The sequence below is a fragment of the Garra rufa genome, chromosome 13, assembly GCF_049309525.1.
Source record: "Garra rufa chromosome 13, GarRuf1.0, whole genome shotgun sequence".
In the NCBI taxonomy this organism is placed as follows: domain Eukaryota; kingdom Metazoa; phylum Chordata; class Actinopteri; order Cypriniformes; family Cyprinidae; genus Garra; species Garra rufa.
This window is the reverse complement of record NC_133373.1, coordinates 39240975-39264125: the sequence shown is the minus strand read 5'-3', so window position 1 is coordinate 39264125 and position 23151 is coordinate 39240975. Positions and strand designations below refer to the sequence as shown.

The window sequence follows — 23151 nt, the reverse complement described above, 5'->3', positions numbered from 1 at the left end:
TTACTTTGAACAACTTAAGTTCTTAGTGACCTTGCATGGTCCAGTAATGTAAATGAATGTGCTTAATGGTAAAAAATTACTGCAGAAATGTATAGTGTTCACTAGTGTAATTTATTCTGAGTTCAGATTAATAGTCTGTGCTGTAATGGCTTTATTTTATCTTGTCAGACTGATTGTGTTTTAAGGGCCAAACTTGCACCACAATATGGCAATACTCCACTTTTCAGAGGTTTAAAAGTGAGGCAAATGGATCATAAAGCACCTGTCAGTCATATTAGAGAAACAGCCAATGCAGGCACACACTGTTGACCCAATTATGCAGCATTGCCCATATGGAGGGCCACTAGAGGGGATGAACACAGAGGGTGGGCCGATTCACTGAACTAAGGCCAGTAACTTTGATCCCATTGCTGGAAAGGAAAAGCTCCTCTGTGATTCTTGACACCTGTAGCTTGTTTTAAGTTGGATCATTCGTGCGCTATTGTAACTTCATGGCTGTTCAGTGGTCATGAAGTAAAATGCAGTGTGCTCTGGAGCGCGTGCATGTGTGCAGTGGATGGACATAACGATCGCGGGGTGCGCGCGCAGCGGCTCCGGTTCGCTCTCCTCCGGCTCGACATGAAGATATTCATCGGTGTGTCGCAGCTTACCGCGATTCTGCTCTACATTCCTCTCGTACAGGTAACTACACGAGTCCCTTACACATTTAACATGGTGAAACGTTGTAATTAGAGTTATTGACGCCTCTAAATTAAGAGTTAATGTGGCACTTAAAATAGTGAAAGACACTTTGAGAGTGCTCCTGTTATATTAATTAATGCAATTCAGTGTAATTGTAACATCACTGCAAAAAATGCTTTTCAAGCTTAGATTTTGTCTTTCCACAAAAAATATCTAAATTCTTAAATCAAGAAGGATTTTCTAGACAAATAAAAATAATTTTCTTGTTTTCAGAAAAAAACAAGTCAAAATTAAGTGAGTTTTTGCTTAGAACAAGCAAAATCTTGTTTTGTCTAAGTAAAAATGCACTTAATTTTGACTTTTTTTTTCTGAAAACAAGACTATAATTACTCATCTAGAAAATCCTTCTTGATTTAAGAATTTTTAGATATTTTGTCTGGAAACAAGACAAAAAATCTAAGCTTAAAGCATTTTTTGCAGTGATGGCAGTTTGGTTTTGGTGTCTTATACTAGGTTACATACTAACCGATGTAAAGGCGATAAACACTGCAAAAAGTATTTGTGCCTTGTTTTCTAGTGCAAACGTTCTTAAATCGATGCATTTACCTGAAAACAAAATTACTTCAGATTTTAAGGCTTGCTTATTAAAGTTTTGTTAGTTGGGAAAAGGCAAAGATTATTTGATTCAAGCAAAAACGTTTTTTTTTTACCTTATTTTTGAGAAAAACAAAACAATATCATGCTTAAGTAAATGTATCTTGATTTAAGAATGTTTAGATATTTCAAATTCTGCAATGAGCCAGATATTGTAAAGTGTTGTAGATCACCTACCTTTTTTTTAGCATGATTGTATTAAAAAGCTAAAAATAGCACTTTTATTCTTTATGGGCTTGTTGGTTTATTTACACAAATAACATCCGTCTCTGATGATTGTGCCAATGTAGTTTACAATCAGTGATTAAATAAAACTTTAAGTTTAAATATTTATTTGATATTGACAGCTACACTGCAAATAATGATTTTCTTGGATTTTTTTTGTCTTGTTTCCAACCAAAATATCAATTCTTGAATCAAAAAGGATTTTCTAAACGAGTAAATTATTTTCTTGTTTTCAGAAAAAGCAAGTCAAAATTAAGTGTTATCGCTTGAAACAAGCTAAATCTGCCAATGGGGTAAGAGTTTTTTTAATTATTTCAAACAGAAAACAAGATTATATTTCTTACCCCACTGGCAGATTATTTTGCTTGTTTCAAGATAAAACGCAGTTAATTTTGACTTGCTTTTTCTGAAAACAAGACAATTTTTACTTTTTTCAGAAAATCCTTCTTGATTGAAGAATGTATAGATATTTTGGCTGGAAACAAGACTTAAAATCTAAGTACAAAAAGCATTTTTTTGCTGTGTGTGTTTGGGGATTTGGCAATATATTACATGTTAAAATGCTGTTTTTGGACCAGTTTTAAAAATTTATTACATTTTTGTTCCTGAAATCCACCCTTCTGCCGGGATCAAACTGAGGATTTAATCCAGTTCAAAACCAAGGTTGGATTTTGTGATCTAATCCAAATCCATAGTCCTTTTTTTTTTTTTTTTTTTTAACGACCAATTTTCAAAATTTGATCCAATCCGATGGCCAAAATCTGATCAGATTACTTTTAAACAACTGGCCCCAGAGGTTTCTCTCAGGTCCAGTGTTTTGCGGTGGGCGTGCTCGTTTGGCTCTTATCCTCCAGTGTTCAGTATCTGTGGCAATTAGGCAGCCGTCATGTTGATCAGAGCAAAACATTCCTGGAAATAGCAGGTCCAGTGTAGAAACGAGTGAAAGTCCTGCTGCTGTTGAACACAAACAGAGAGAGTCTGAGAAAGTCCCCGAAAGTTGTATGATCTGTGCAGCACTATATGCAAGTCATATTCAATGATAAGCATCATATTTGTTGAAATCCAAGTTATTTACTAATTTAGAGCTGCTGATTCCAAAAATAGTGTCTGTTTTGCTCCTTAATGTCACACATTTTTGCTTTGAGAATCATTTGTGTGCTGGAGAAGTCTCATTTTCTCCCTTAATCAGCAAAAAAAAAACACCACAAATCCATGATTTATGTCTGAATCTGAGCCACATTACAACTATTTGATCAATTCCCAGCTCATTTTCACATGTATGACATTATTGGATGCCCAAACCTGATTTCATGGTTAGAATTATGAAGAAACATGGGCAGATGTTTGCTGTTTTTACTGCATCCAAAACAGCCACCGAAAAATCACAGATTTAGTGAAAAAAGCTTATTTACAGTAAGTTCTTTGACATTAAATGAGTATTTGAAATTTTTTCCACTCCTTTGCAGGTTATAAGTTCAATTATACATTTTGAATACTATAAAAAAAAACTGCTTCAAAACTGACATTTGACTTCTTTTGTTATTTTGATTAAAACTGGTATATGTATATACATATATATATATATACATATCATCTGAAATAAGCTTTCCTCTGATGTATTTGTTAGGATAGGACAATATTTGTCTGAGATACAACTATTTGAAAACCTAGAATCTGAGGGTGCAAAAAAATCAAAATACTTAAAATCGTCTTTAAAGTTGTCCAAATGAAGTTTTTAGCAGTGCATATTACTAATCAAAAATTAGGTTTTGATATATTGACAGTAGGAAACTTGATCTTTTCTTAATATCCTAATGATTTTTGTCATAAAAAAAAATCTATCATATTGACCCATACAGTGTATTGTTGGCTATTGCTACAAATCTACCTGTGATCCTGTTTCTCATATAATCTGAAAAATCTCCATTTGTATTTTGTGTAAAAATGTATTCATTTAAAAACTTGTGTGACAATAAATGGAGTATTTAAACATATGTTCCCACTTCTTTGCAGGTTGTAGGTTAAATAATATATTCAAATACTTAGTCTTGTTGTTCTTTTTATTAATATTTTTGAGCATCATCAAATGAGTCAATTTTAGGCCTTTATTGTGTTTGATATGCATTTGGATCATGATTGTGAGGCTCATTACTGTAGTGGCGGAGCTGCACGTCTCCTGGCTAAAGTTAGTCCCATGCCCCTCTGGTCCCTCTCTTACGGAGATCTGAGCCCCTGTGTGCTCTAATTAATGTACAGCTCCTGTGTGTAGGCGTACAAACGGCCGATGGGTGGGAGCCAAGATTGGCCCACTGACGGACATCCAGGGCCCTTCAGTCAGGTCCGGTTCAGCGCACAAACACAACGGGACGATCTCATTCTGCGGCGGGAGCGGCTCGGCTTTCATGTGGATGCGCGGAGACGTGCCGGTCCGGAGTCCGCGTCTGTGGACACTAAATAAAAATAAATGTCCCGCGAGGTGCTCCGGGTTTTGTAATTTATGGTAAAAACCTGCCAGCTGTGGTTACCACACTGCAAAAAATGCTTTTCTTACTTAGATTTTTTGTCTTGTTTCTAGCCAAAATATCAAAAAATTCTTGAATCAGGAAGGATTTTCGAGACAAGTAAAAATTATTGTCTTGTTTTAAGTAAAAACAAGCAAAAATTAGGTGAGTTTTTGCTTAAAACAAGCAAAATAATCTGCCAATGGGGTAGTTTTACTAAAAACAAGACAATAATTTTTGATTGTGTCGAAAATCCTTCCTGCTTCAAGAAGTTTTTGATATTTTGGCTAGAAACAAGACAAAAAATCTACATAAGAAAAGCATTTTTTGCAGTACAGAGTTTTACTGTAAAAAATACGGTAGCAATGTTTTACATTTTATGGTTTTCACTTAAATATACAGGTAAATACCATAATTTCTGAATTTTTTAATTGATATAATGGTGATCTACCAACCTTTTGAAAATCTGTTTTTTACCTTTGTAATACACTGATGACCACGAAAAGCAGGTAGAGATGACAACATCACACGATGAACCAAAGCCCATCGCAAGGAGGTTTTAAATAATAGCATATATAGAAGGTGCACAGAGTCATTCACACAAACACTAAACACCATCATGGTAACACACATAAAACTGAAATAATACAAAAAACATTCATTTAACAACATTAGATGTAACATACAACCCTAATGTACAAAACTGCCAAGAAAAATCCAAGAAGAAAAAGTTATTTCAACAAAAAAACATTCAATTAAAAAAATTAAACACAGGGAATTCTGGGAATGTCAATTTACGGTTATTCACTGTAAATTGTACGTTCTTTTTCACTTCAAAAAACGGTATACTACCGTAAAATTACATGCAATGTCCAACACAGTTTTTCACCGTATATAGAAGGGGAACATACCGTTAACCATTTCACAGGTTTTTACCGTAGCATTTTTTACAGTTTTTTACTGTTAAATTCACTGTCATTTTTTACAGTGTAGTGCTGTATGAAAATAAACAGGAACTGGTTCACTGGTTTGTCTGCCCATCTAGTCCAGATGGTTAATAGTAAACAAACTTAGCTTGATGTGCTCAACGAAGAACTTACACTGCAAAAAATGCTTTTCTAGCTTAGATTTGTTGTCTTGTTTCCAGCCAAAATATCTAAAAATTCTTAAATCAAGAAGGATTTTCTAGATGAGTCTTGTGTTCAGAAAAAAAAAGGCAAAATTAAGTGCTTTTTTTATTTTTTAAACAAGCAAATTAATCTGCCAATGGGGTAAGCAAAATAATCTTGTTTTCTGTTTGAAATAAGATTTTTTTTCTTACCCCATTGGCAGATTATTTTGCTTGTTTCAAACAAAAATGCATTTAATTTTGACTTGTTTTTTCTGAAAACAATTTTTTACTCTTGCAGATAATCCTTCTTAATTTAAGAAGTTGTAGATATTTTGGCTGGAAACAAGACCAAAAATCTAATATAGAAAAGCATTTTTTGCAGTGTAGCCGCTATAGCGGTGCTCCATAGAGGGAGGAAATAGAGGAGGAGCTGGGGAGGTGGATGGATGCCGGAAGAATTGAACAGGCTTGTGATGATGATTGACGTGGCATTCGTTTTGGAATTTAATTTCTTTGATGAACAGAAAGTTCAAATGAACAGCATTTATTTGAATTTAGCAATCGTTTGTAACATTATTAAAATGATTAATTTCTTACCCCAAATGATAGCGTATCAGTTTCCACAAAAATATTGGGCATCACAACTGTTTTCAACATTGATAATAATCAGAAATGTTTGTTAAGCAGCAAATCAGTATATTAGAATGATTTCTGAAGGATCATGTGACACTGAAGATTGCAGTAATGATGCTGAAAATGCAGCTGCGCATCACAGAAATAAACACAATTTTAATGGATATTTTACTGTTTGTTTGTTTTTTTAAATAGAGTTTTTACTGTGTTTTTTATCAAATAATTGCAAATCAAAAATAAATTAGATTTTTCCAAACATTTACAAGTTTGGTTACAAACACACTGCAGAAAATGATTTTCTTCCTGAGTATTTTTGTCTTGTTTTCTAGTAAAAATCTAAAAGAATTCCTGAATCAGGATGCATTTACTGGACAAGTAAAATGACTGAAGATATTATGTCTTGTTTTCTGAAAAAACATTACCAAAATTGTGTTAGTTTTTGCCTAAAACAAGCAAAAAATTTCCCAATGGGGCAAGAAAAATAATCTTGTTTAGCCTTTTTTATATAAGATCATTTTTTTTTACCCCATTGGCAGATATTTTTTCTTGTTTTAAGCAAAAACAAAATTTAGGTTTTTTTTTTCAGAAAACAAGACATAATATCTTAAGTTATTTTACTTGTCCAGTAAATGCACCTGATTTTTGATATTTATACTAGACAAATATACTAAAGAACAAAATCATTTTTGCAGTGCAGCTTTACTTTTTCATTTAAGATGCATTTCTGCTTTATTTCTTGTAGTATATGAGTTTTGTAATAAGCTGTTTTTACATTTCAGTTCCAATTCTTGTATGAAGTGTGCTATACAAATAAGTTGTTTATTACTGTCTATTACTATTATTTTTGTTATTAATTTCCCTTTTCTTTTTTTTCAAAAGGTTTTTACCATTCTGGGCAATTCCCACTCCAGAGGTAAGATTGTTTTCCATGTTTAATTTTACACTCCTAATAAAACTGATAATGCAGTTTGCCACTTTACCAGGACTTTACAGTTATTGAACCCAAAATGGCATAAAAAAGTCATATTTAATGATGAGCATCAAATTTGTTGAATGAAATCCAAGTTATTTCTTACTAATTTTGAGCTGCGGATTTTAAAAATAGTGTCTGTTTTGTTCTTGCATGCCACACTTTCCCAAAATGTGATGGATTTGGTAGCATTTTTGCTTTTAAAAATCACACAGAATGCACAGAAAAACACCACAAACACAAGAATCTGAGCCATATTACAACCATTTGATCAGTTCTCAGCCCATTTTCACACGTATGACATTATTGGAGACCCAATCCTGATCTTGGTTTTTGCTCTGATCTGCATTTTCAGCTGTTAGACCTTTTCTGAGAGGTGTGTGTCTTTCTAAATCAGACTCATTCAAATGAATTTGCCACAGTTTAACTCCACTCCAAGTGTAGGAACATCTAGAAGCAATATGAATGCTCCTGAGATACATTTCCAGTGTCCCAGAAAAGGGTATGAATACTTATACAACGGGATCTTTTCAGTTTTTTACTTCTAAAAACCTGTTTTGTGCTTTGTCATTATGGTGTATGAGATGTAGATTGATGTGGGAAAAAAAAAGTAATTTAAAGCAGTTTAACATAATGCTGCAACAAAAAAAATGAAAAAAAATTAAGGGGTATGAATACTTTTTCAAGGCACTGTATGTCTTAGTGCAAACACTGATGTGCAAACAGAATGATCAAAAATAAAGAAATATTGCACAAGTTATAATAATAATAACAACACATAACAATACAGTGTTTACAGTGTTCTGTAAACATTGGGGAAGGAGGCAAACATAATTTGAACATTTATTAATGATTTGAGCTGAATAATGCTGCTTTGTGTTGTGTGTGGTGTGTTTAGTGATGTTGTTCCACGAGGCGTGGGGCTGGAGTCAGTGCCGGTCTCTGGAGCGGATGGTGGAGGTGGAGCAGGAGTATCCCGGAGGAGTGGAGCACATCTACAGTCCCGGCTGCGTTCCGCTGCTGCGCTGCTCCGGCTGCTGCAACGACGACAAACTGGCCTGTTTCCCCATCAGCACACACAACATCAGCATTCAGGCAGGAGATCCGTACTCTGACTCACTCCTGTCACCACATTCACACTTGAAGCACATTTCTGAACAGTCTTCACACAGATTTTCCAATACAACAGTTAAAGGAGTAGTTCACTTCCAGAACACAAATGTACAGATAATGAACTCACCTCCTTGTCATCCAAGATGTTCATGTCTTTCTTTCTTCAGTCGTAAAGAAATAGTTTCTTGAGGAACACATTTCAGGAGTGTTCTCCATATAGTGGACTTCTATGGTGCCCTGAGTTTGAACTTGAATGAAAATGAATATTTACACACTTTTAACCTAAAATGCTGGTCTTGTTTTGCTCTGCGTGAACTCTGTTTTTCCCCAGTTCAAGACAGTTAGGGTATGTCGAAAAACTCTCATCTCATTTTCTCCCTCAACTTAAAAAATCGTCCTACATCACTGTTCCACCTTTTTTGGCTTCTTTGCACGTTCGCTTTGTAAACACTGGGTCGGTACTTCTGCAGTGATTTTTAAATGATTTTTGAGAGTTTTTGACATACCGTGAACCAGAAAAAAAACAGTTCAGGCAGAGCAAGACAATACTAGCATTTGAGGTTAAAAAGTATAGAAATTGCAATAAAAAAACGGTTGTTTGGCTAGATAAGACTCTTCTTCCTCAGCTGGGGTCATTTAGAGTCTTTGAAGCTGCATTTAAACTGCATTTTCGAAGTTCAAACTCAGGGCACCATAGAAGTCCACTATATGGAGAACACTGTTCCTCAAAAAACAATTTCTTTACGACTGAAGAAAGAAAGACATGAACATCTTGGATGACAAGGGGGTGACTACATTATCTGCACATTTTTGTTCTGAAAGTGAACTAAAGCTTTAATAGTGAACTTGACTGAAACATCAAACAGGACAAAAAAAAAAACTAAATAATATTAAACCGTCTTCCACCTTAGATCAGAATTGTCATTCTCTTTCAAACCTGTGCGTCCAATTTGATCACACACTGCAAAAAATGCTTCTTACTTAGAATTTGTGTCTTGTTTCCAGTCAAAATATCTTACAATTCTAAAAATCAAGAAGGATGTTCTAGACAAGTAAAAATTATTGTCTTAAGTCAAAAAAGCATTACAAGTAACTCGAGTTATAATCAGATTACTTTTACACGTAACTAAAGTAACTCATTACTTTTTAATTGACAAGAAAATATCTGAGTTACTTTTTCAAATAAGTAACGGCAATTACATTTTCCCCCTCATTTATTGATTAAAAGCTCTCCTGTCCTCATGTTGAGAGAAATTGTAAGATGTGACTTTAGTTCTAGAATAAATGTGAACATGCATTAATTCATCTCACTCACTAAAAAACAGATACAGTGTTCTTCAACACAAATTCAAGCAAACCTGCAATAATTAAATATGTTAAATAATACAAATATCCTTTATGTATTTAATCCCATTTTATGAACCGATGTCTTTGCTGCTGACCTTCGATGATCCAATTCATCCATACTAATAAGCACAAATGACTCAAGATAATCGAACATTGTTTTCCTTTTTTTATTGCTGAAGAGTTGACATTTGTTCTTCTGCGGTCTACTGTACAGACGGAGATTTACTTTTCTCTAAACCTGAGGATTTTGCTGTGAACAGGCTTTTACATTTGACAAAAATAGAATTTTTTATATTACAAAACAAACAAGCCCAGGTCAGATTTAAAAAGTAACATAACGCATTACTTTCCATAAAAAGTAACTAAGTAACGTAATTAGTTACTTTTGTAGGGAGTAACTTAATATTGTAATGCATTACTTTTAAAAGTAACTTTCCTCAACAGTGGCTGTGATGTTGAACTCTGGCCTCTGTGTGTGTGTTTGTTCATCAGTTGTTGAGAATAACTCCGGCAGACAGGAGCAGAGAGTATGTGCTGCTGTCGTTTCAGGAACACCAGAGCTGTGAATGCAGGTATGACGGACACACCGCCGCTCTCACTTTCATCTGGCTGCATATAAATATATATTCATCTAACCTACTTTCTGTCGTTCAGGCCCAGACGACACCACCTGAGAAATCAGCAGTGAGTATTGTTTTCATTGGTTGACTGATGATTCATTGCATGTTCATGACAAAAGTAAACATTGAGAATGTTGTTCTCCAGCAGAAGGAGACGGAAGGGCAAACGCAGGAGGAGACGGAGAGGAAGGACGGACGGGGATTGAGACGCTGCTGGGCTCCACAGGTGACTCTCTGCTGCAGCACTGTTTCATTTATGACAGTTTAATGATTAAATTAAGTTCATTATCCGTTAAAACTATATTGTTTTAAATATATGACCTTGGGGCACAGGACCAGTATTTATACACAGAACCTATATTTGTAGGAATAGCCAACGATACATTGTATGGGTCAAAATTATTGATTTTTCTTTTATGCCAAAAATCATTAGGATATTAAGTTAAGATCATGTTCCATGAAGATATTTTGTAAATGTCCTACCGTAAATATATCAAATCTTAATTTTTGATTAGTAGTAAGCATTGCTAAGAACTTCATTTAGACAACTTTAAAGGTGATTTTCTCAATATTTTTATTTTTTTGCACCCTGATTCCACATTTTTTTTACCCTTATGGCTGGTTTTGGGGTCCAGGGCCACATTTAAAAGCAAATAATGCACAAGAAATGACTCTAGTAGATGTATTTATATTCACTGCCACAAGTATCTGAAGAGGCAATAAAGCCACAACTTAGTCATTTTAGTCAATTTATATACAAAATATATTATTATTATTATTAGCCATTTAGTCAATTATGTATTATTTTTGTATTTATACAAAATATTTATTATTATTATTATTTCTAGATATATTTTAAATTGTGCATAATTGTATTGTATCTATATTGACCACTACAGATAACCATAGTGTCTGCAGTGGCATTAAATCCACAACTTAGTCAATTTATATACATTTTTATATTTATTTCTATACAAAATATATTATTATTATTATTACTAGTATTATTATTAGTCATTTAGTCGATTATGTATTTTTTTGTATTTATACAAAATATGTATTATTATTTTTTTATTATTATTATTTATAGATATATTTAAATTGTGCATTATTACATTGTATTTATATTCACCACTACAGGTAACCATAGTGTCTGCAGTGGTATTAAATGCACAACTTAGTAATTTTAGTTAATTTATATACATTTTTATATTTATTTATATTTCTATTTTATATTATTAATATTTTATTCATTTTAGTCAATTTATGTTTTTTTTGTATTGTCATTTTAGTCAATGTATATAGGCTACATATTTATATTTATTTATGTACACAATATATATCACTAGTCATACATGTGATATATTATTATTAGTCACTTTAGTCAATGTGTGTATTTTTAGTTTTTATTTATATACAAAATATGTAGTATTATTATTTATAGGTATATTTTTGAAATTGTGCATCATTATATTGCATTTATATTCACCACTACAGGTCACCATAGTGTCTGCAGTGGCATTAAACACACAATTTAGTCATTTTAGTCAGTTTATATAAGAAAATGTAGTCAATTACATACAAACATATTTTTTTAAATATTATTTTTATTTTTATGTTTGTTATTAGACAATTTATTTTAGTCAATTCATGTATTTTTATATATTTATGTATATACAATAACATTTATTTATTCATAGTTTATTTATATGGTGTTTATATTTACTGCTACAGGTACTTAGTAAGTTTAGTTAATGTATATATTTTTATATTTCAAATGTTGTTGTTGTTATTACTGATGTGTTTTTAACGGTGCATTTATTGTGTATATCCCTTGTTGCAGATGTGATGATCACTATGGCATATAGGCACCGACTTCCTTCATTCATCACACCATCATCCCTCCAGACATTAGTTTGGTCAATCAGAATCAGGGTCAAAACCTGCTGTGACTTCCACAATCATCAAACATTGTTTATATGGACTGTAATAGGTTCAGATTGTCATTGAGAGACCCGTGTGTCACTAAAGCTGCTGAACTGAAGGTTTTCAGGCGTTTATCAGGGAAATGCACGAGTGAGAAAATGTAAAATACCTCAGTGCTGAGATTCACTAACTCATATAAAAAATGCAATCATGTTCATATCCCCAGATGTGTCTAAAAATATTGTATAAAACAATAAACTCACAATATTTAAAGAAATAAATGCTATTTGTTTTATTTGATCAGAATGGAGTGGATTTTCTTACATTTATGCATTTAGCAGAAGCTTTTATATAAGTCTGTCAGGTCTCCAGGTTTAATTGAGGATTTTTGTTATTGTTACATAACACTAGTGACTAGAGAATATTTGCCTTTTCGTCACTGCGGTTGAACACTATGTTCTCACGTCGCCCAGGCCAGCAGTCACGTTTTATAGTTTTATTGCTGGCGCTATTGACCAATGCGAGGCGAGCGTGGAAAATGACGCGGAGCAGACCCGCCCACAATCTCCATAAAAGGAGCGCCCATTAAACAAAAGCGCTTTTCCCCTCACGGTGCACTCTGGGTGCACTATCGACAAACTCCGCCTCCTGCGCCAGGATTGGCCGCTCGGAGCGGTTTAGTAGCCCGCGATTGGATTAGATCGCAAGTCATTCACGTAGCCGTTAGCAACAAGCGGAGCGGTGACGTCACGTCGAAGAATTCAACGTAAATACACAGCGAAAGAATACGACGAACGCGCTGTTGTACGCTTAGCGTACGCTTTAATGTCGCTTCGAAGATGAATATGAATGCATTACTGCCTTATTAACGTTCCCCCTGAGGCTGAGGGCGGGGCTTGTGTGAAATCTCGCCCAGGTCTCGTGTTCGGTACCGTGTAGTCGTGAGCGTGTTTTGCGTGACGGGGACGAACAGGGCGTCTGACCGAATCTGCGCAGCCTAAACACGGTAAGACGCCGCTCAACGCTGTTTTAACGCATATATCTGCGGATCAGAGGAGGACTGCAGATTGATCGTGTTTTCATCACCTCTGGGGGATTCCCGGTTCCCGGATGAAGTCACGGCCATCGCCACACAAACGTAAGCTGTCAACCTGCGACTTTTTTTCTCCCAACGGACGAATGTCAGTCAGAACGTGTCGAATAAACGTTTACGCGCTTTTCTGGAAAATATAAACGGCAGTTCTGCTTTTATCTTTGCTTCAGCCTGTATCGCGACGTCGTTTGTGTGAAAACTTGACGATTAGACACGAAACTGTATTTTTGTTGTGTACTACTGCCATAGACAGCGAGGATCTGTCACATTGCAGGCTGTTTGACAACTAACTAGTGACTGAGGCGATCTAGAGCTGCTGCAGATTAAGTAGGTCAGCTGGTTACTGGCCGGATGACGTCATGACGCTGAGTTCGTCAGTAACGCTGATAGTTATCAGTAAATATTATTAATACTGTATAATAATGCCGTTTGCTTGAATGCTTAAGGTTTATTAAACATATGAGATGTTTGACGCTTGTAGAGACGGCAGTGGGACATCAGATAACCTTTTGGTGATTGATTTATTTACTAATAGTTTTTATTAATATTTTGAGTTGGTTATTATTTTACGTTTTCATTTTGTGTGTTTTTGTCGTTTTATTAGTTTTTCTTGTATTAACTGTAGAGGTTTTGATTAGTTTGTATTTCAGTTTAAGTTATTTTAGTACATCAAACTAAAGGACAATTAGAAATCTTTGCTTGGCAAACCTTAAATCTATTTCAGTTAGGTTTTTAGCAAGATTATTTATTTATTTATTTATTGTTACATAAAGTTCATACTATGTTTTTTATTTGTTCATTCATTAATTTTTATTTCAGTTTTAGTACTTTTAGTATTTGGAATTAAATTAAAAAAGTTAAAGTAAAAAAATATTTTTTATATTTTATTTTTATTTTTTTGCATACTTAAAGTTCATGCTATGTTTTGTAGAAACTTAGTATAAACAGTTAATCACATTATGATAATAACATCAATAATAATGTATAATAATACAATTTGCTTGGATACTATGTTTGCATAATATGATGTTTATGTCATGTCAACATCTTATGATGCTTATAATATGTAAGATATAAGATTTCTAGAAACATAGTAGTATGACCACAGATAATCTTTTTGATAGATGAGTAAAATGATTGATTTATGGATGCATCAGCATGTTATTCTAGTATTATTGACATTTTATTCATATTGTTTTTCATTTTTATTTCAGTTTTTTACTTTTAGTAGTTCAGATTAAACTAAATAAAAATGAGAAATGTGTCCTTGGCAACTTGTTGAAGTAAAAAAAAAAGTTGTATTTTTTAATATTTTTTATTTTTATTTATTTATTTTTTATTTTTTGCATACTTAAAGTTCATACTATGTTTTGTAGAAACTCAGTATAAACAGACAATCACGTCATCATAATATCAATAATCTCAATAATAATAAATAACAATAATTTGCTTGAATACTTAAGGTTGTCTACTAAATATAAAATGTTTACGATCCAAACATAGTAGTATGACCACAAATTTTTGCACTTTAATTGTTTAGTTTGAATGTTTATTTTTCTTTTTTTTTTTTTTTTACAAATATATATATATATATATATATATATATATATATATATATATATATATATATATAATTTTTTTATAATATAATTTTTTTTTTTTTTTCAGTTTTAGTCAGACTACTTGTTTTTGTACTTCAAATTAAATGAAAATGAGAAAAATGTGAAAAAAACATTTTTGTTTTTTATATTTTTTTATGTCAGTTCAGGTTTATTTCTTTTCAAGTAATTACATTTTCCTTTTTTTAGTTTTAGTTAACTGTAATAACCCTGAATGATAATTACCCATCCGTTATTTTTAATTGGCAAAATTGCCTCATTAATATTTCTTGTGCTAAAGTACTCTTGTGCTAAAGTTAAAAAGTAGAGCACTCATTTATATTTATGTGGCCTTGATGATGTCCTGAATTAGTGGTCTGCTGTTTCAGGCTCATACGGTGGAACAGGATGAGCACGAGGCTAAAGGATGAAGGCCATATGAGAGCCATGGCCAGATATAAAAACAAAAGGATGGAAAAGTCAAAGCCAGAGTCTGAGAGGGACTCAGGCTTCTCAGGTCAGTAATCCACAGTTAATGGTTGGATAATGTAGATGATGAAGAGTGAGCGTTTAAGATGATGTTCACACGTGTGTCTGTTGCAGACGGCAGCTCTGAGCATCTGAGTGCGGCGGATCAGACGGACACCGACGACGCGTCACGTTCCTCCTCCAGATCGCAGCTGACGGCGATGGTGGGCGGAGCTCTGCAGGGACTCTCACCAATGATCATCATGAACAATGTTGTTCTAAACCAGGTGAACTTCAGACCTTCTGCATTTCATTTCACTCTAAAGTACACATGGTATATATATATATATACACACACTATCGTTCAGTACATTTATTTATTTATTTATTTATTTTAAGAAATTAATACTTTTATTCACCAAGGATGTATTAAGTTAATAATTAAAAAGTTTATTAAAAGTTAATAATAAATGTACATTGTTATAAAAAAATTATATTTTGAATAAACACTGTACTTTTTAAACTTGTTATTCATGAAAGAATCCTGGGAAAAAAAAATCACAGGTTCTAAAAAATATTTGGCAGCACAACTGTTGATATTATCCAACATTGATCATTCTAATAATAAATCAGCATATTAGAATGATTTCTGAAGGATCATGTGACACTTAAGACTGGAGTAACAGCTGATGAAAATTCAGCTTTTCATCACAGGAATAAATTCTATTTTAAAGTATGTTAAAATAAAAAACATTATTTTATATTGTAAAAACATTTTGCAATATTACTGTTTTTTTCTGTATTTTTAATCAAACAAATGCAGCCTTGATGAGCAGAAGAGACTTCTTTAAAGACTATTACAAGTCTTACTGACCCCAAGCGTTTGAACGGTAGTGTGTGTATATATATATATATATATGTAGTACGGGTCGTTTGAATAAGAATTAATGACTCTATAAATCTGGAAGCATGTGAGTTTGGCATTAGGATCACAGTGGACCATTGTGTCACAAGTTACTAAACACCACATGAAGGCTGGTTATGTATACGGGTCAAAGAAATTTACAAAAGTGATTTTATATCCATAGAAAGCACATTAAATGTAAGTAAATCTACTTTTAATATTTGAAGTAAGTTTTTGGAGAATAAAATGTCAAAATTTGCTTAAAATAATGTTAGATTCTCATTCAGTGTAACACAATATTTATGTCAAAATTCAAACTACATGCTTATTCTGACTTGTACATATTAAAATGTATAAAAGAATAAGGGAGCATATTCAATTTTATTGCTTTAAATGAGTAAAAAAGTATTATACTGACAAATGGACAAAACCTAGGATAGTGGCACATTTTAAAAATGTAGATTTACATCTAATAAGTAAGTCATTTGTCTTTTGATATGTCATAAATTGTAAATATGCCTGACAAGATTGTTACACTAAATGACATTTTAATGGGTGTCTTCTGTAAATTAGGGGAAAAAAGTAAGATATTTATTTTTTGAACAGAAAAGCAAAAACACAAATGCAATTAAATTAATATTTTTCTGGAAAAAACAATTTAAAGCAGTATTACACATACTTTTTTGTGCTTAAACTTTTTTTTGTCTTTTTTAAAGCCTTTTTTGTATGCTTGCTTGCTTATTTTAACCTTAAAATATTTATTATTTGGCATTTTTTATTTTTATTTTAAGCAACGCTTTTTCATCTTTGATCCACACACTAGTGTTTAAAAGTTTGGGGTGGGTCAGATTTCTTTTTATATATTTCTGAAAAAAGTCTCTTTAAAACATCTTCTTCAAGCTACATTTATTTGATCGAAAAATACAGTAAAAAAAAAAGAAATATTTAGTGGGTGTCTTCTGTAAATTAGGAAAAAATGTAGCATATTTATTTTTTGCTCAGAAAAGCAAAAACAAAAATGCAATTAAATGAAACAGAAAACTTTTTAATATTTTTCTGGAAAAACAACAGCTTAAAGCAGCATTACACTTTTTGCAATTGTTTTTATGCTTAAAGCCTTTTTTGTATGCTTGCTTGTTTATTTTAACCTTAAAATATTTTTTCATTTTATGTTTTTTTTTTTTTTTGATCCATACAATAGTTTTTAAAAGTTTGTGGTGGGTCCAATTTTTATTTATTTTTTTTATTTATTTTTTTAATGAAAAAAAAGTTTCATCTGCTCACCAAGGCTACATTTATTTGATCAAAAAAATACAGTAAAAATGTGAAATATTTTACAATTTTAAATTTCTGTTTTCTATGTGAATATATTGCAAACTGTAATTGATTCCTGTGATCAAAGCTGAATTTTCAGCATTATTACTCCAGTATTGAGAGTCATATTCTAATATGCTAATTTGCAACTCAACAAGCATTTCTGATTATTATCAATGTTGAAAACAGTTGTGCTGCACAATATTTTTGTGGAAACTGTCATACATTTTATTTTTATGGATTCACAGATGAATAGAAAGTTCAAGAGAACAGCATTTATTAGAAAGCGAAATCTTTTGTAACATCTCTAAATTTGATTCTAATGCTGTATCTGTCTAATGCAGTCTGGAGAAAACTCCTCATCTTTGAAGCCCTGGGCCTTCAGTCCGGCGATGGAGGTGGTTCAGCAACCTCAGGTCGTCTTCCTTCAACCTGTCGTCCCGCAACAATCCTCCCCGATGTCGAAGGCACCGCTGTCTAAACGGCGTCGACACAAAAAGTACCTTCCTATCCTTAAATCCTACCCCAAAATCGCTCCTCATCCCGGAGACACGCCGCATAAGAGCAGCAGCAGCTCCGCTTCTAGTTCCAGCTCCAGCTCCAGCTCCAGCTCCAGCTCCAGCTCTGCTTCCTCCATCAAGAGCTCATCTTCCCCTCGTGCTCAGAAAGACTCGTCCTCCGGCACGCCGGTACCTACTGCTCTTCCAGCTCCCGCAGAGTCACGTACGCCAGGTGCGGAACGAAAACCCGAATCCACTGACGGCTCCCCACGGACACTGGCGTCTAATGTGTGCTCCGTTGAACCAGACAACAAGATAAAGCGCTTCTGCAACACGTATAACATCCTCAGTAAGTCAGGTTTGCTGGACATCACGCTGCGCACGAAAGAGTTGATTCGGCAGAACCGCCGGACGCAGACGGAGCTGGAGCGCCTGCGCGAACACACCAGCCTGTATGTGGAAGCGCTGCAGACGGGAGACTCGAGCATCTGGAGCAAGCTGCAAATGAGCTTACAGGAGGAGGACAAAGGGAAAGACAGGACGCCGCGCGACAAAGACAACCGAGACACCGCTGCGCTGAAGTGAGACGAAGACGCCTTTCGTTGGCGTTGTACATGCAACTTTTCGCTGAGTGTATCTCAAGGTCAAAACAATGCTAGATTTGTGCGACGTTGTCTGGATATGGGGTGTGCGTTCACTCTTTAAAAAGCTTCAGCCTTAACCTAGTTCAGTGCATAAGCTCTTTACACTCCTGCTGTCATTTTCATTTACATTATCCAACTCTTTTGGGTGAACGATGTGGACTGTCAAACCGAAACATTAACGTTAGGACTCGTTTCTAAAGCACAAGAGCAGATTGTGTCTCAAAACCAGTTGCAGACCTATAGCAGATTGTATTTTTGGGAATTGCTGAATGCTGACGATGCCCAAAAACACAGATCAAGCATGTGGCACAGCAGCTTCTTTTAATTTCTCAAAGCTATTATGAGTACTTATGAAAAATGGATCATTACAGACTGTCTGTGAAAAGTAGGATAGGCTTCAGCCCTACCCATCATCTGACCCCGATCCTCCATCATGATTCTCTGAGTTTAGTTCCTCTCTTCTTTATTAAGTCATGTAGGGTGCTTAGAAAAATCAGAATGAATCTGTTTTTTTTTTTTTTTCAAAAACTCATGATGTCCATCTCATATTTCATTGCAAAATCAAAAGAAAACAAAATAAGACTTTAGATTTGTCTTTAAAAATGTTCTGTTTTAGGGCCATTAAGGCAAAACACTACAGGTGAACAGGGTAAAAGTTTTAAGTAGTATATTAATCAGCTGGTGAAGTATGGTAATTACAATGCATTACAAAAAATTGATTAGTATTACAGTGAAGTTTTCTGAAAAGGTATGGTTAATGTTGCGCATAATGTAATTAAATGTGCTAATTTGCTTATATTTCCAGAACAGAAATCTGAAAATTCGATTTAAAAAAAGTCAGATTCAAAATAGTTTGATTTTACTGTCTTATTAGACTTAGAGGTTTTTACAGAAGGGATTTTGATTTCTTTTTTTATCACTTCTTAAATCAGAAAATACTGTCAAAAGCCAGAGACAAAAAAAATCAAAACATTTTCATCTGTTTTTAGGTATAAAACATAGTTTAAAACCAAGTGAATGATATATGAACAAACCCCTCAGTAAAATCCTTCAGAATATAGAGAGGACTGAAACTGTAAGTTTTGATGTATGTAAGAGCTGCTGAAGTGGAGAAACAAACTAGTTTTGGAAATAAGGCCTGAAATTTACAGATGCAAATAAATAAAAATAAAATCAGGCGAATGATGTGTGAACAAACCCTTGAGTAAAAATCTTCAGAATATAGATGTGACTAAAACTCTAAGTTTTGGTGTATGTAAGTGTTGCTGAAGTGGAGAAAAAACTTATTTTGAGAAAACGACCTGCAAAATTTGTGAATTTAATCTACAGATGCAAATAGATAAAGTGCAAAATTAAAATAGGCGAATGATGTGTGAACAAACCCTTCAGAAAAAACCTTCAGAATATAGAGAGGACTGAAACTGTAAGTTTTGATGTATGTAAGTGCTGCTGAAGTGGAGAAAAAACTTATTTTGAGAAAACGACCATTAAATTGTACTGTAAATTTAATCTACAGATGCAAATAGATAAAGTGCAAAATTAAAATCAGGCGAACGATGTGTGAACAAACCCTTCAGGAAAATCCTTCAGAATATAGATAGGAATAAAACTGTAAGTTTTGGTGTATGTGAGTGCTTCTGAAGTGGAGAAAAAACTTATTTTGAGAAAACGACCATTAAATTGTACTGTAAATTTAATCTACAGATGCAAATAGATAAAGTGCAAAATTAAAATCAGGCGAATGATGTGTGAACAAACCCTTCAGTAAAATCCTTCAGAATATAGATAGGAATAAAACTGTAAGTTTTGGTATATTCAAGTGCTTCTGAAGTGGAGAAAAAACTTATTTTGAGAAAACGACCTGCAAAATTTGTGAATTTAATCTACAGATGCAAATAGATAAAGTGCAAAATTAAAATCAGGCGAATGATGTGTGAACAAACCCTTCAGTAAAATCCTTCAGAATATAGAGAGGACTGAAACTGTAAGTTTTGATGTATGTAAGTGCTGCTGAAGTGGAGAAACACTCATTTTGGAAATATGGCCTGAAATTTACAGATGCAAATAGATTAAAAAATAAATAAAAAAAATAGGCGAATGATGTGTGAACAAACCCTTCAGTAAAATCCTTCAGAATATAGATCTGAATAAAACTGTAAGTTTTGGTGTATGTAAGTGTTGCTGAAGTGGAGAAACAAACTTATTTTGAGAAAACGACCTGCAAAATTTGTGAATTTAATCTACAGATGCAAATAGATAAAGTTCAAAATTAAAATCAGGCGAATAATGTGTGAACAAACCATTCAGTAAAATCCTTCAGAATATATAGAGGAATAAAACTGTAAGTTTTGGTGTATGTGAGTGCTTCTGAAGAGGAGAAAAAACTTATTTTGAGAAAACGACCATTAAATTGTACTGTAAATTTAATCTACAGATGCAAATAGATAAAGAGCAAAATTAAAATAGGCGAACGATGTGTGAACAAACCCTTCAGGAAAATCCTTCAGAATATAGATAGGAATAAAACTGTAAGTTTTGGTGTATGTGAGTGCTTCTGAAGTGGAGAAAAAACTTATTTTGAGAAAACGACCATTAAATTGTACTGTGAATTTAATCTACAGATGCAAATAGATAAAGTGCAAAATTAAAATAGGCGAATGATGTGTGAACAAACCCTTCAGAAAAAATCCTTCAGAATATAGATAGGAATAAAACTGTAACTGTATGTAAGTGCTGCTGAAGTGGAGAAAAAACTTTTAAAGATATTTATTGGAATTCAAATCTAAAGACAAATAGATAAAGTGTGATAAAACTGACCAGGTTTTTGCCTGTAGTGTCTTGCCTTGCCTTGATTTTGATTTGAAATATGATTGGCCCATATTCTGTGGAATCCACACCTATATTTTTGGGAAGGAGTAAGGTGAATTGTTCTTATGTCCATTGTTTTGTTTAATTGGATCAGCAGGTCAGTGTGACATAATGGTTTATGGTGACTCAGAGATGCACAGTTTCATCATGAGGAGTGTTGGATGAGCTCATCCGGTTTATTCAGTTGTGTTTTGGACCAGTTAAGATTTCTCTGCTGTTATCAGCTCTCATCTTGCCTTACTCGGTGAAGTTTCATTCTTCAAACTTTGATCATGAGACATAGGGCTCAAACTTTCTTTGGCAGCTACTCATTACCACTAGATCACAAATCATTGTTTTACTTGGAGAAGCTTGTTTCGCTTGTATAGGTGCACATATGACATATGGATTACATGTTTCAGTGCTGATTTTAAGCATTAGAGGTAGCACAGGGACGTTTATTGAAAGTGTTTTTTCTTAATTGTGTTCATGTGATTCATACGCATGTGCTTTTATACAGTACAGTTAAGAGTAGAAACAGCAAGTGTTACAGGAATTAGGTCTGTTTTCAAGCGAAGCTGGTGTTCACCACAGAATTAAAAAATACAAATGGTAATTTTTTAATTCTAAGAAAAATCTGAAGTGTGAGTTAATTTGCAATTTAATTTTGCAATTCTGCAATGTTAGTTTATCTTGCAATTCCGAGTTTGCATCTCACAGTTTAGAATAAGTTGCAATTACTTTTTTATTTTTTAATCCGTGGCTTCCATAGTTTTCATGTGTTGGTGTTTCTGACACTAACTGCCTTGTGTTCATTTCAGACTAAAAATTTTTTGTAAATACAAACAAACAGAAATCCTTTTGTAGGCCAGCGGTTTTGATAAAGCTTTCTACATGTTTTTCTGTCTGATCGCCTCTTTGCAGCGGCGATTTATTGCTGATTTCTGCAGATTTGATTCAGAGCACATTAAACATCTTGAAGCAGCTGCAGGAAATGCTTTAAAGAATGTTTGTGAATCATTTTAAAGCCAAAAGGGCTTCAATGTGACGTCTGCTAAAGACGAATCCTCTTATTCTGAACTATAACCTACTAAGAGTCTATCATCTGATTCTGGCGGAAGTGTTTGTCTTTATGTTGCTCTTATTACTTATATTTGTTATTCCTGTCTTTTGTAAGTATAATAATAATAATGTGTATAAAGATGCTTTTTTTTTTTTTCTTTGCTGTTAGTAGATAATAATCCTCACATTATGGTTGTAAATACAGACGGATAGACGTGTGTGAGTTGAGCAGAACTGTGAAGGGGTTTTGTTTTGTGTCATAATAGCTCAATCTGGTTTTTATCTGTGCTTTTACATTAATACAGCATTAGATTAACTTACAAACATCAGTAATACATGCTGTATCAACATAGAGGCTGTTCAAGATTCATCAGATCATCTATCAAACAAGATAATATATAAACATTTCTCAGCTGTGCAAAACCAAAGCTGTGGCAAAATGTTTGCATTATTAATTTTTTTGAGCTTTTTTTTTATTTCTCACTTTTTAATTTTTAAGACATGTTTTACTGAATGCTACACTGTCAAATGTTTTCATTTATGTCATAAAGTTATTAAAATATTTTTAATTGTCACTTGTGTCCCTGGATTTCCTCAGAATCATTCTATGTCAGTGTTAACACAAATATAAAATATAAATATATTAATATAATACATATATAAATAAAGTCAAGTACACTGTAAAAACAATGTTGAGTCAACTTGAAATAATTTGTTACCCAGCTGCCTTAAATTTTAAGTTCATTCAACTCAGATTAGTTTAGTCAACTTGAAATGTTAAGTTGTACTAAGTGACAACTTGGATATTTGAGTTGATTTAATGTAAAATTTTATGGCAGCTGGGTAACTTATCTAGATGTTAAGTTTAACAAACCAAACTTTTTGTTAGATCAACTCAAGTATTTACAAATAATACAAATAATATACAACTTAACATTTC

The 23151-nt window shown here is 33.4% G+C and overlaps 2 protein-coding genes and 1 long non-coding RNA gene across 3 annotated transcripts; all 3 read left to right on the top strand.

Moving 5' to 3' along the window:
* Positions 1-425: 425 nt before the first annotated feature.
* On the top strand, positions 426-9688 carry pgfa (placental growth factor a). Its single transcript, XM_073852805.1, has 4 exons — positions 426-681; positions 6685-6718; positions 7674-7996; positions 9680-9688. The coding sequence occupies exons 1-4, from the start codon at positions 544-546 to the stop codon at positions 9686-9688; spliced, it is 504 nt and encodes a 167-aa protein (XP_073708906.1). The 5' UTR covers positions 426-543.
* A 35-nt stretch (positions 9689-9723) lies between these two features.
* On the top strand, positions 9724-10068 carry LOC141348928 (uncharacterized). Its single transcript, XR_012357594.1, has 3 exons — positions 9724-9807; positions 9890-9919; positions 10001-10068. It is a non-coding gene; the product is annotated as an uncharacterized lncRNA (long non-coding RNA).
* A 2484-nt stretch (positions 10069-12552) lies between these two features.
* On the top strand, positions 12553-22786 carry cipcb (CLOCK-interacting pacemaker b). The gene is made up of 4 exons (XM_073816691.1): positions 12553-12919; positions 14862-14989; positions 15076-15227; positions 17503-22786. Exons 2-4 carry the CDS (start codon positions 14881-14883, stop codon positions 18241-18243), a joined length of 1002 nt encoding a protein of 333 aa, XP_073672792.1. The 5' UTR covers positions 12553-12919; positions 14862-14880; the 3' UTR covers positions 18244-22786.
* The last annotated feature ends 365 nt before the right edge of the window (positions 22787-23151 follow it).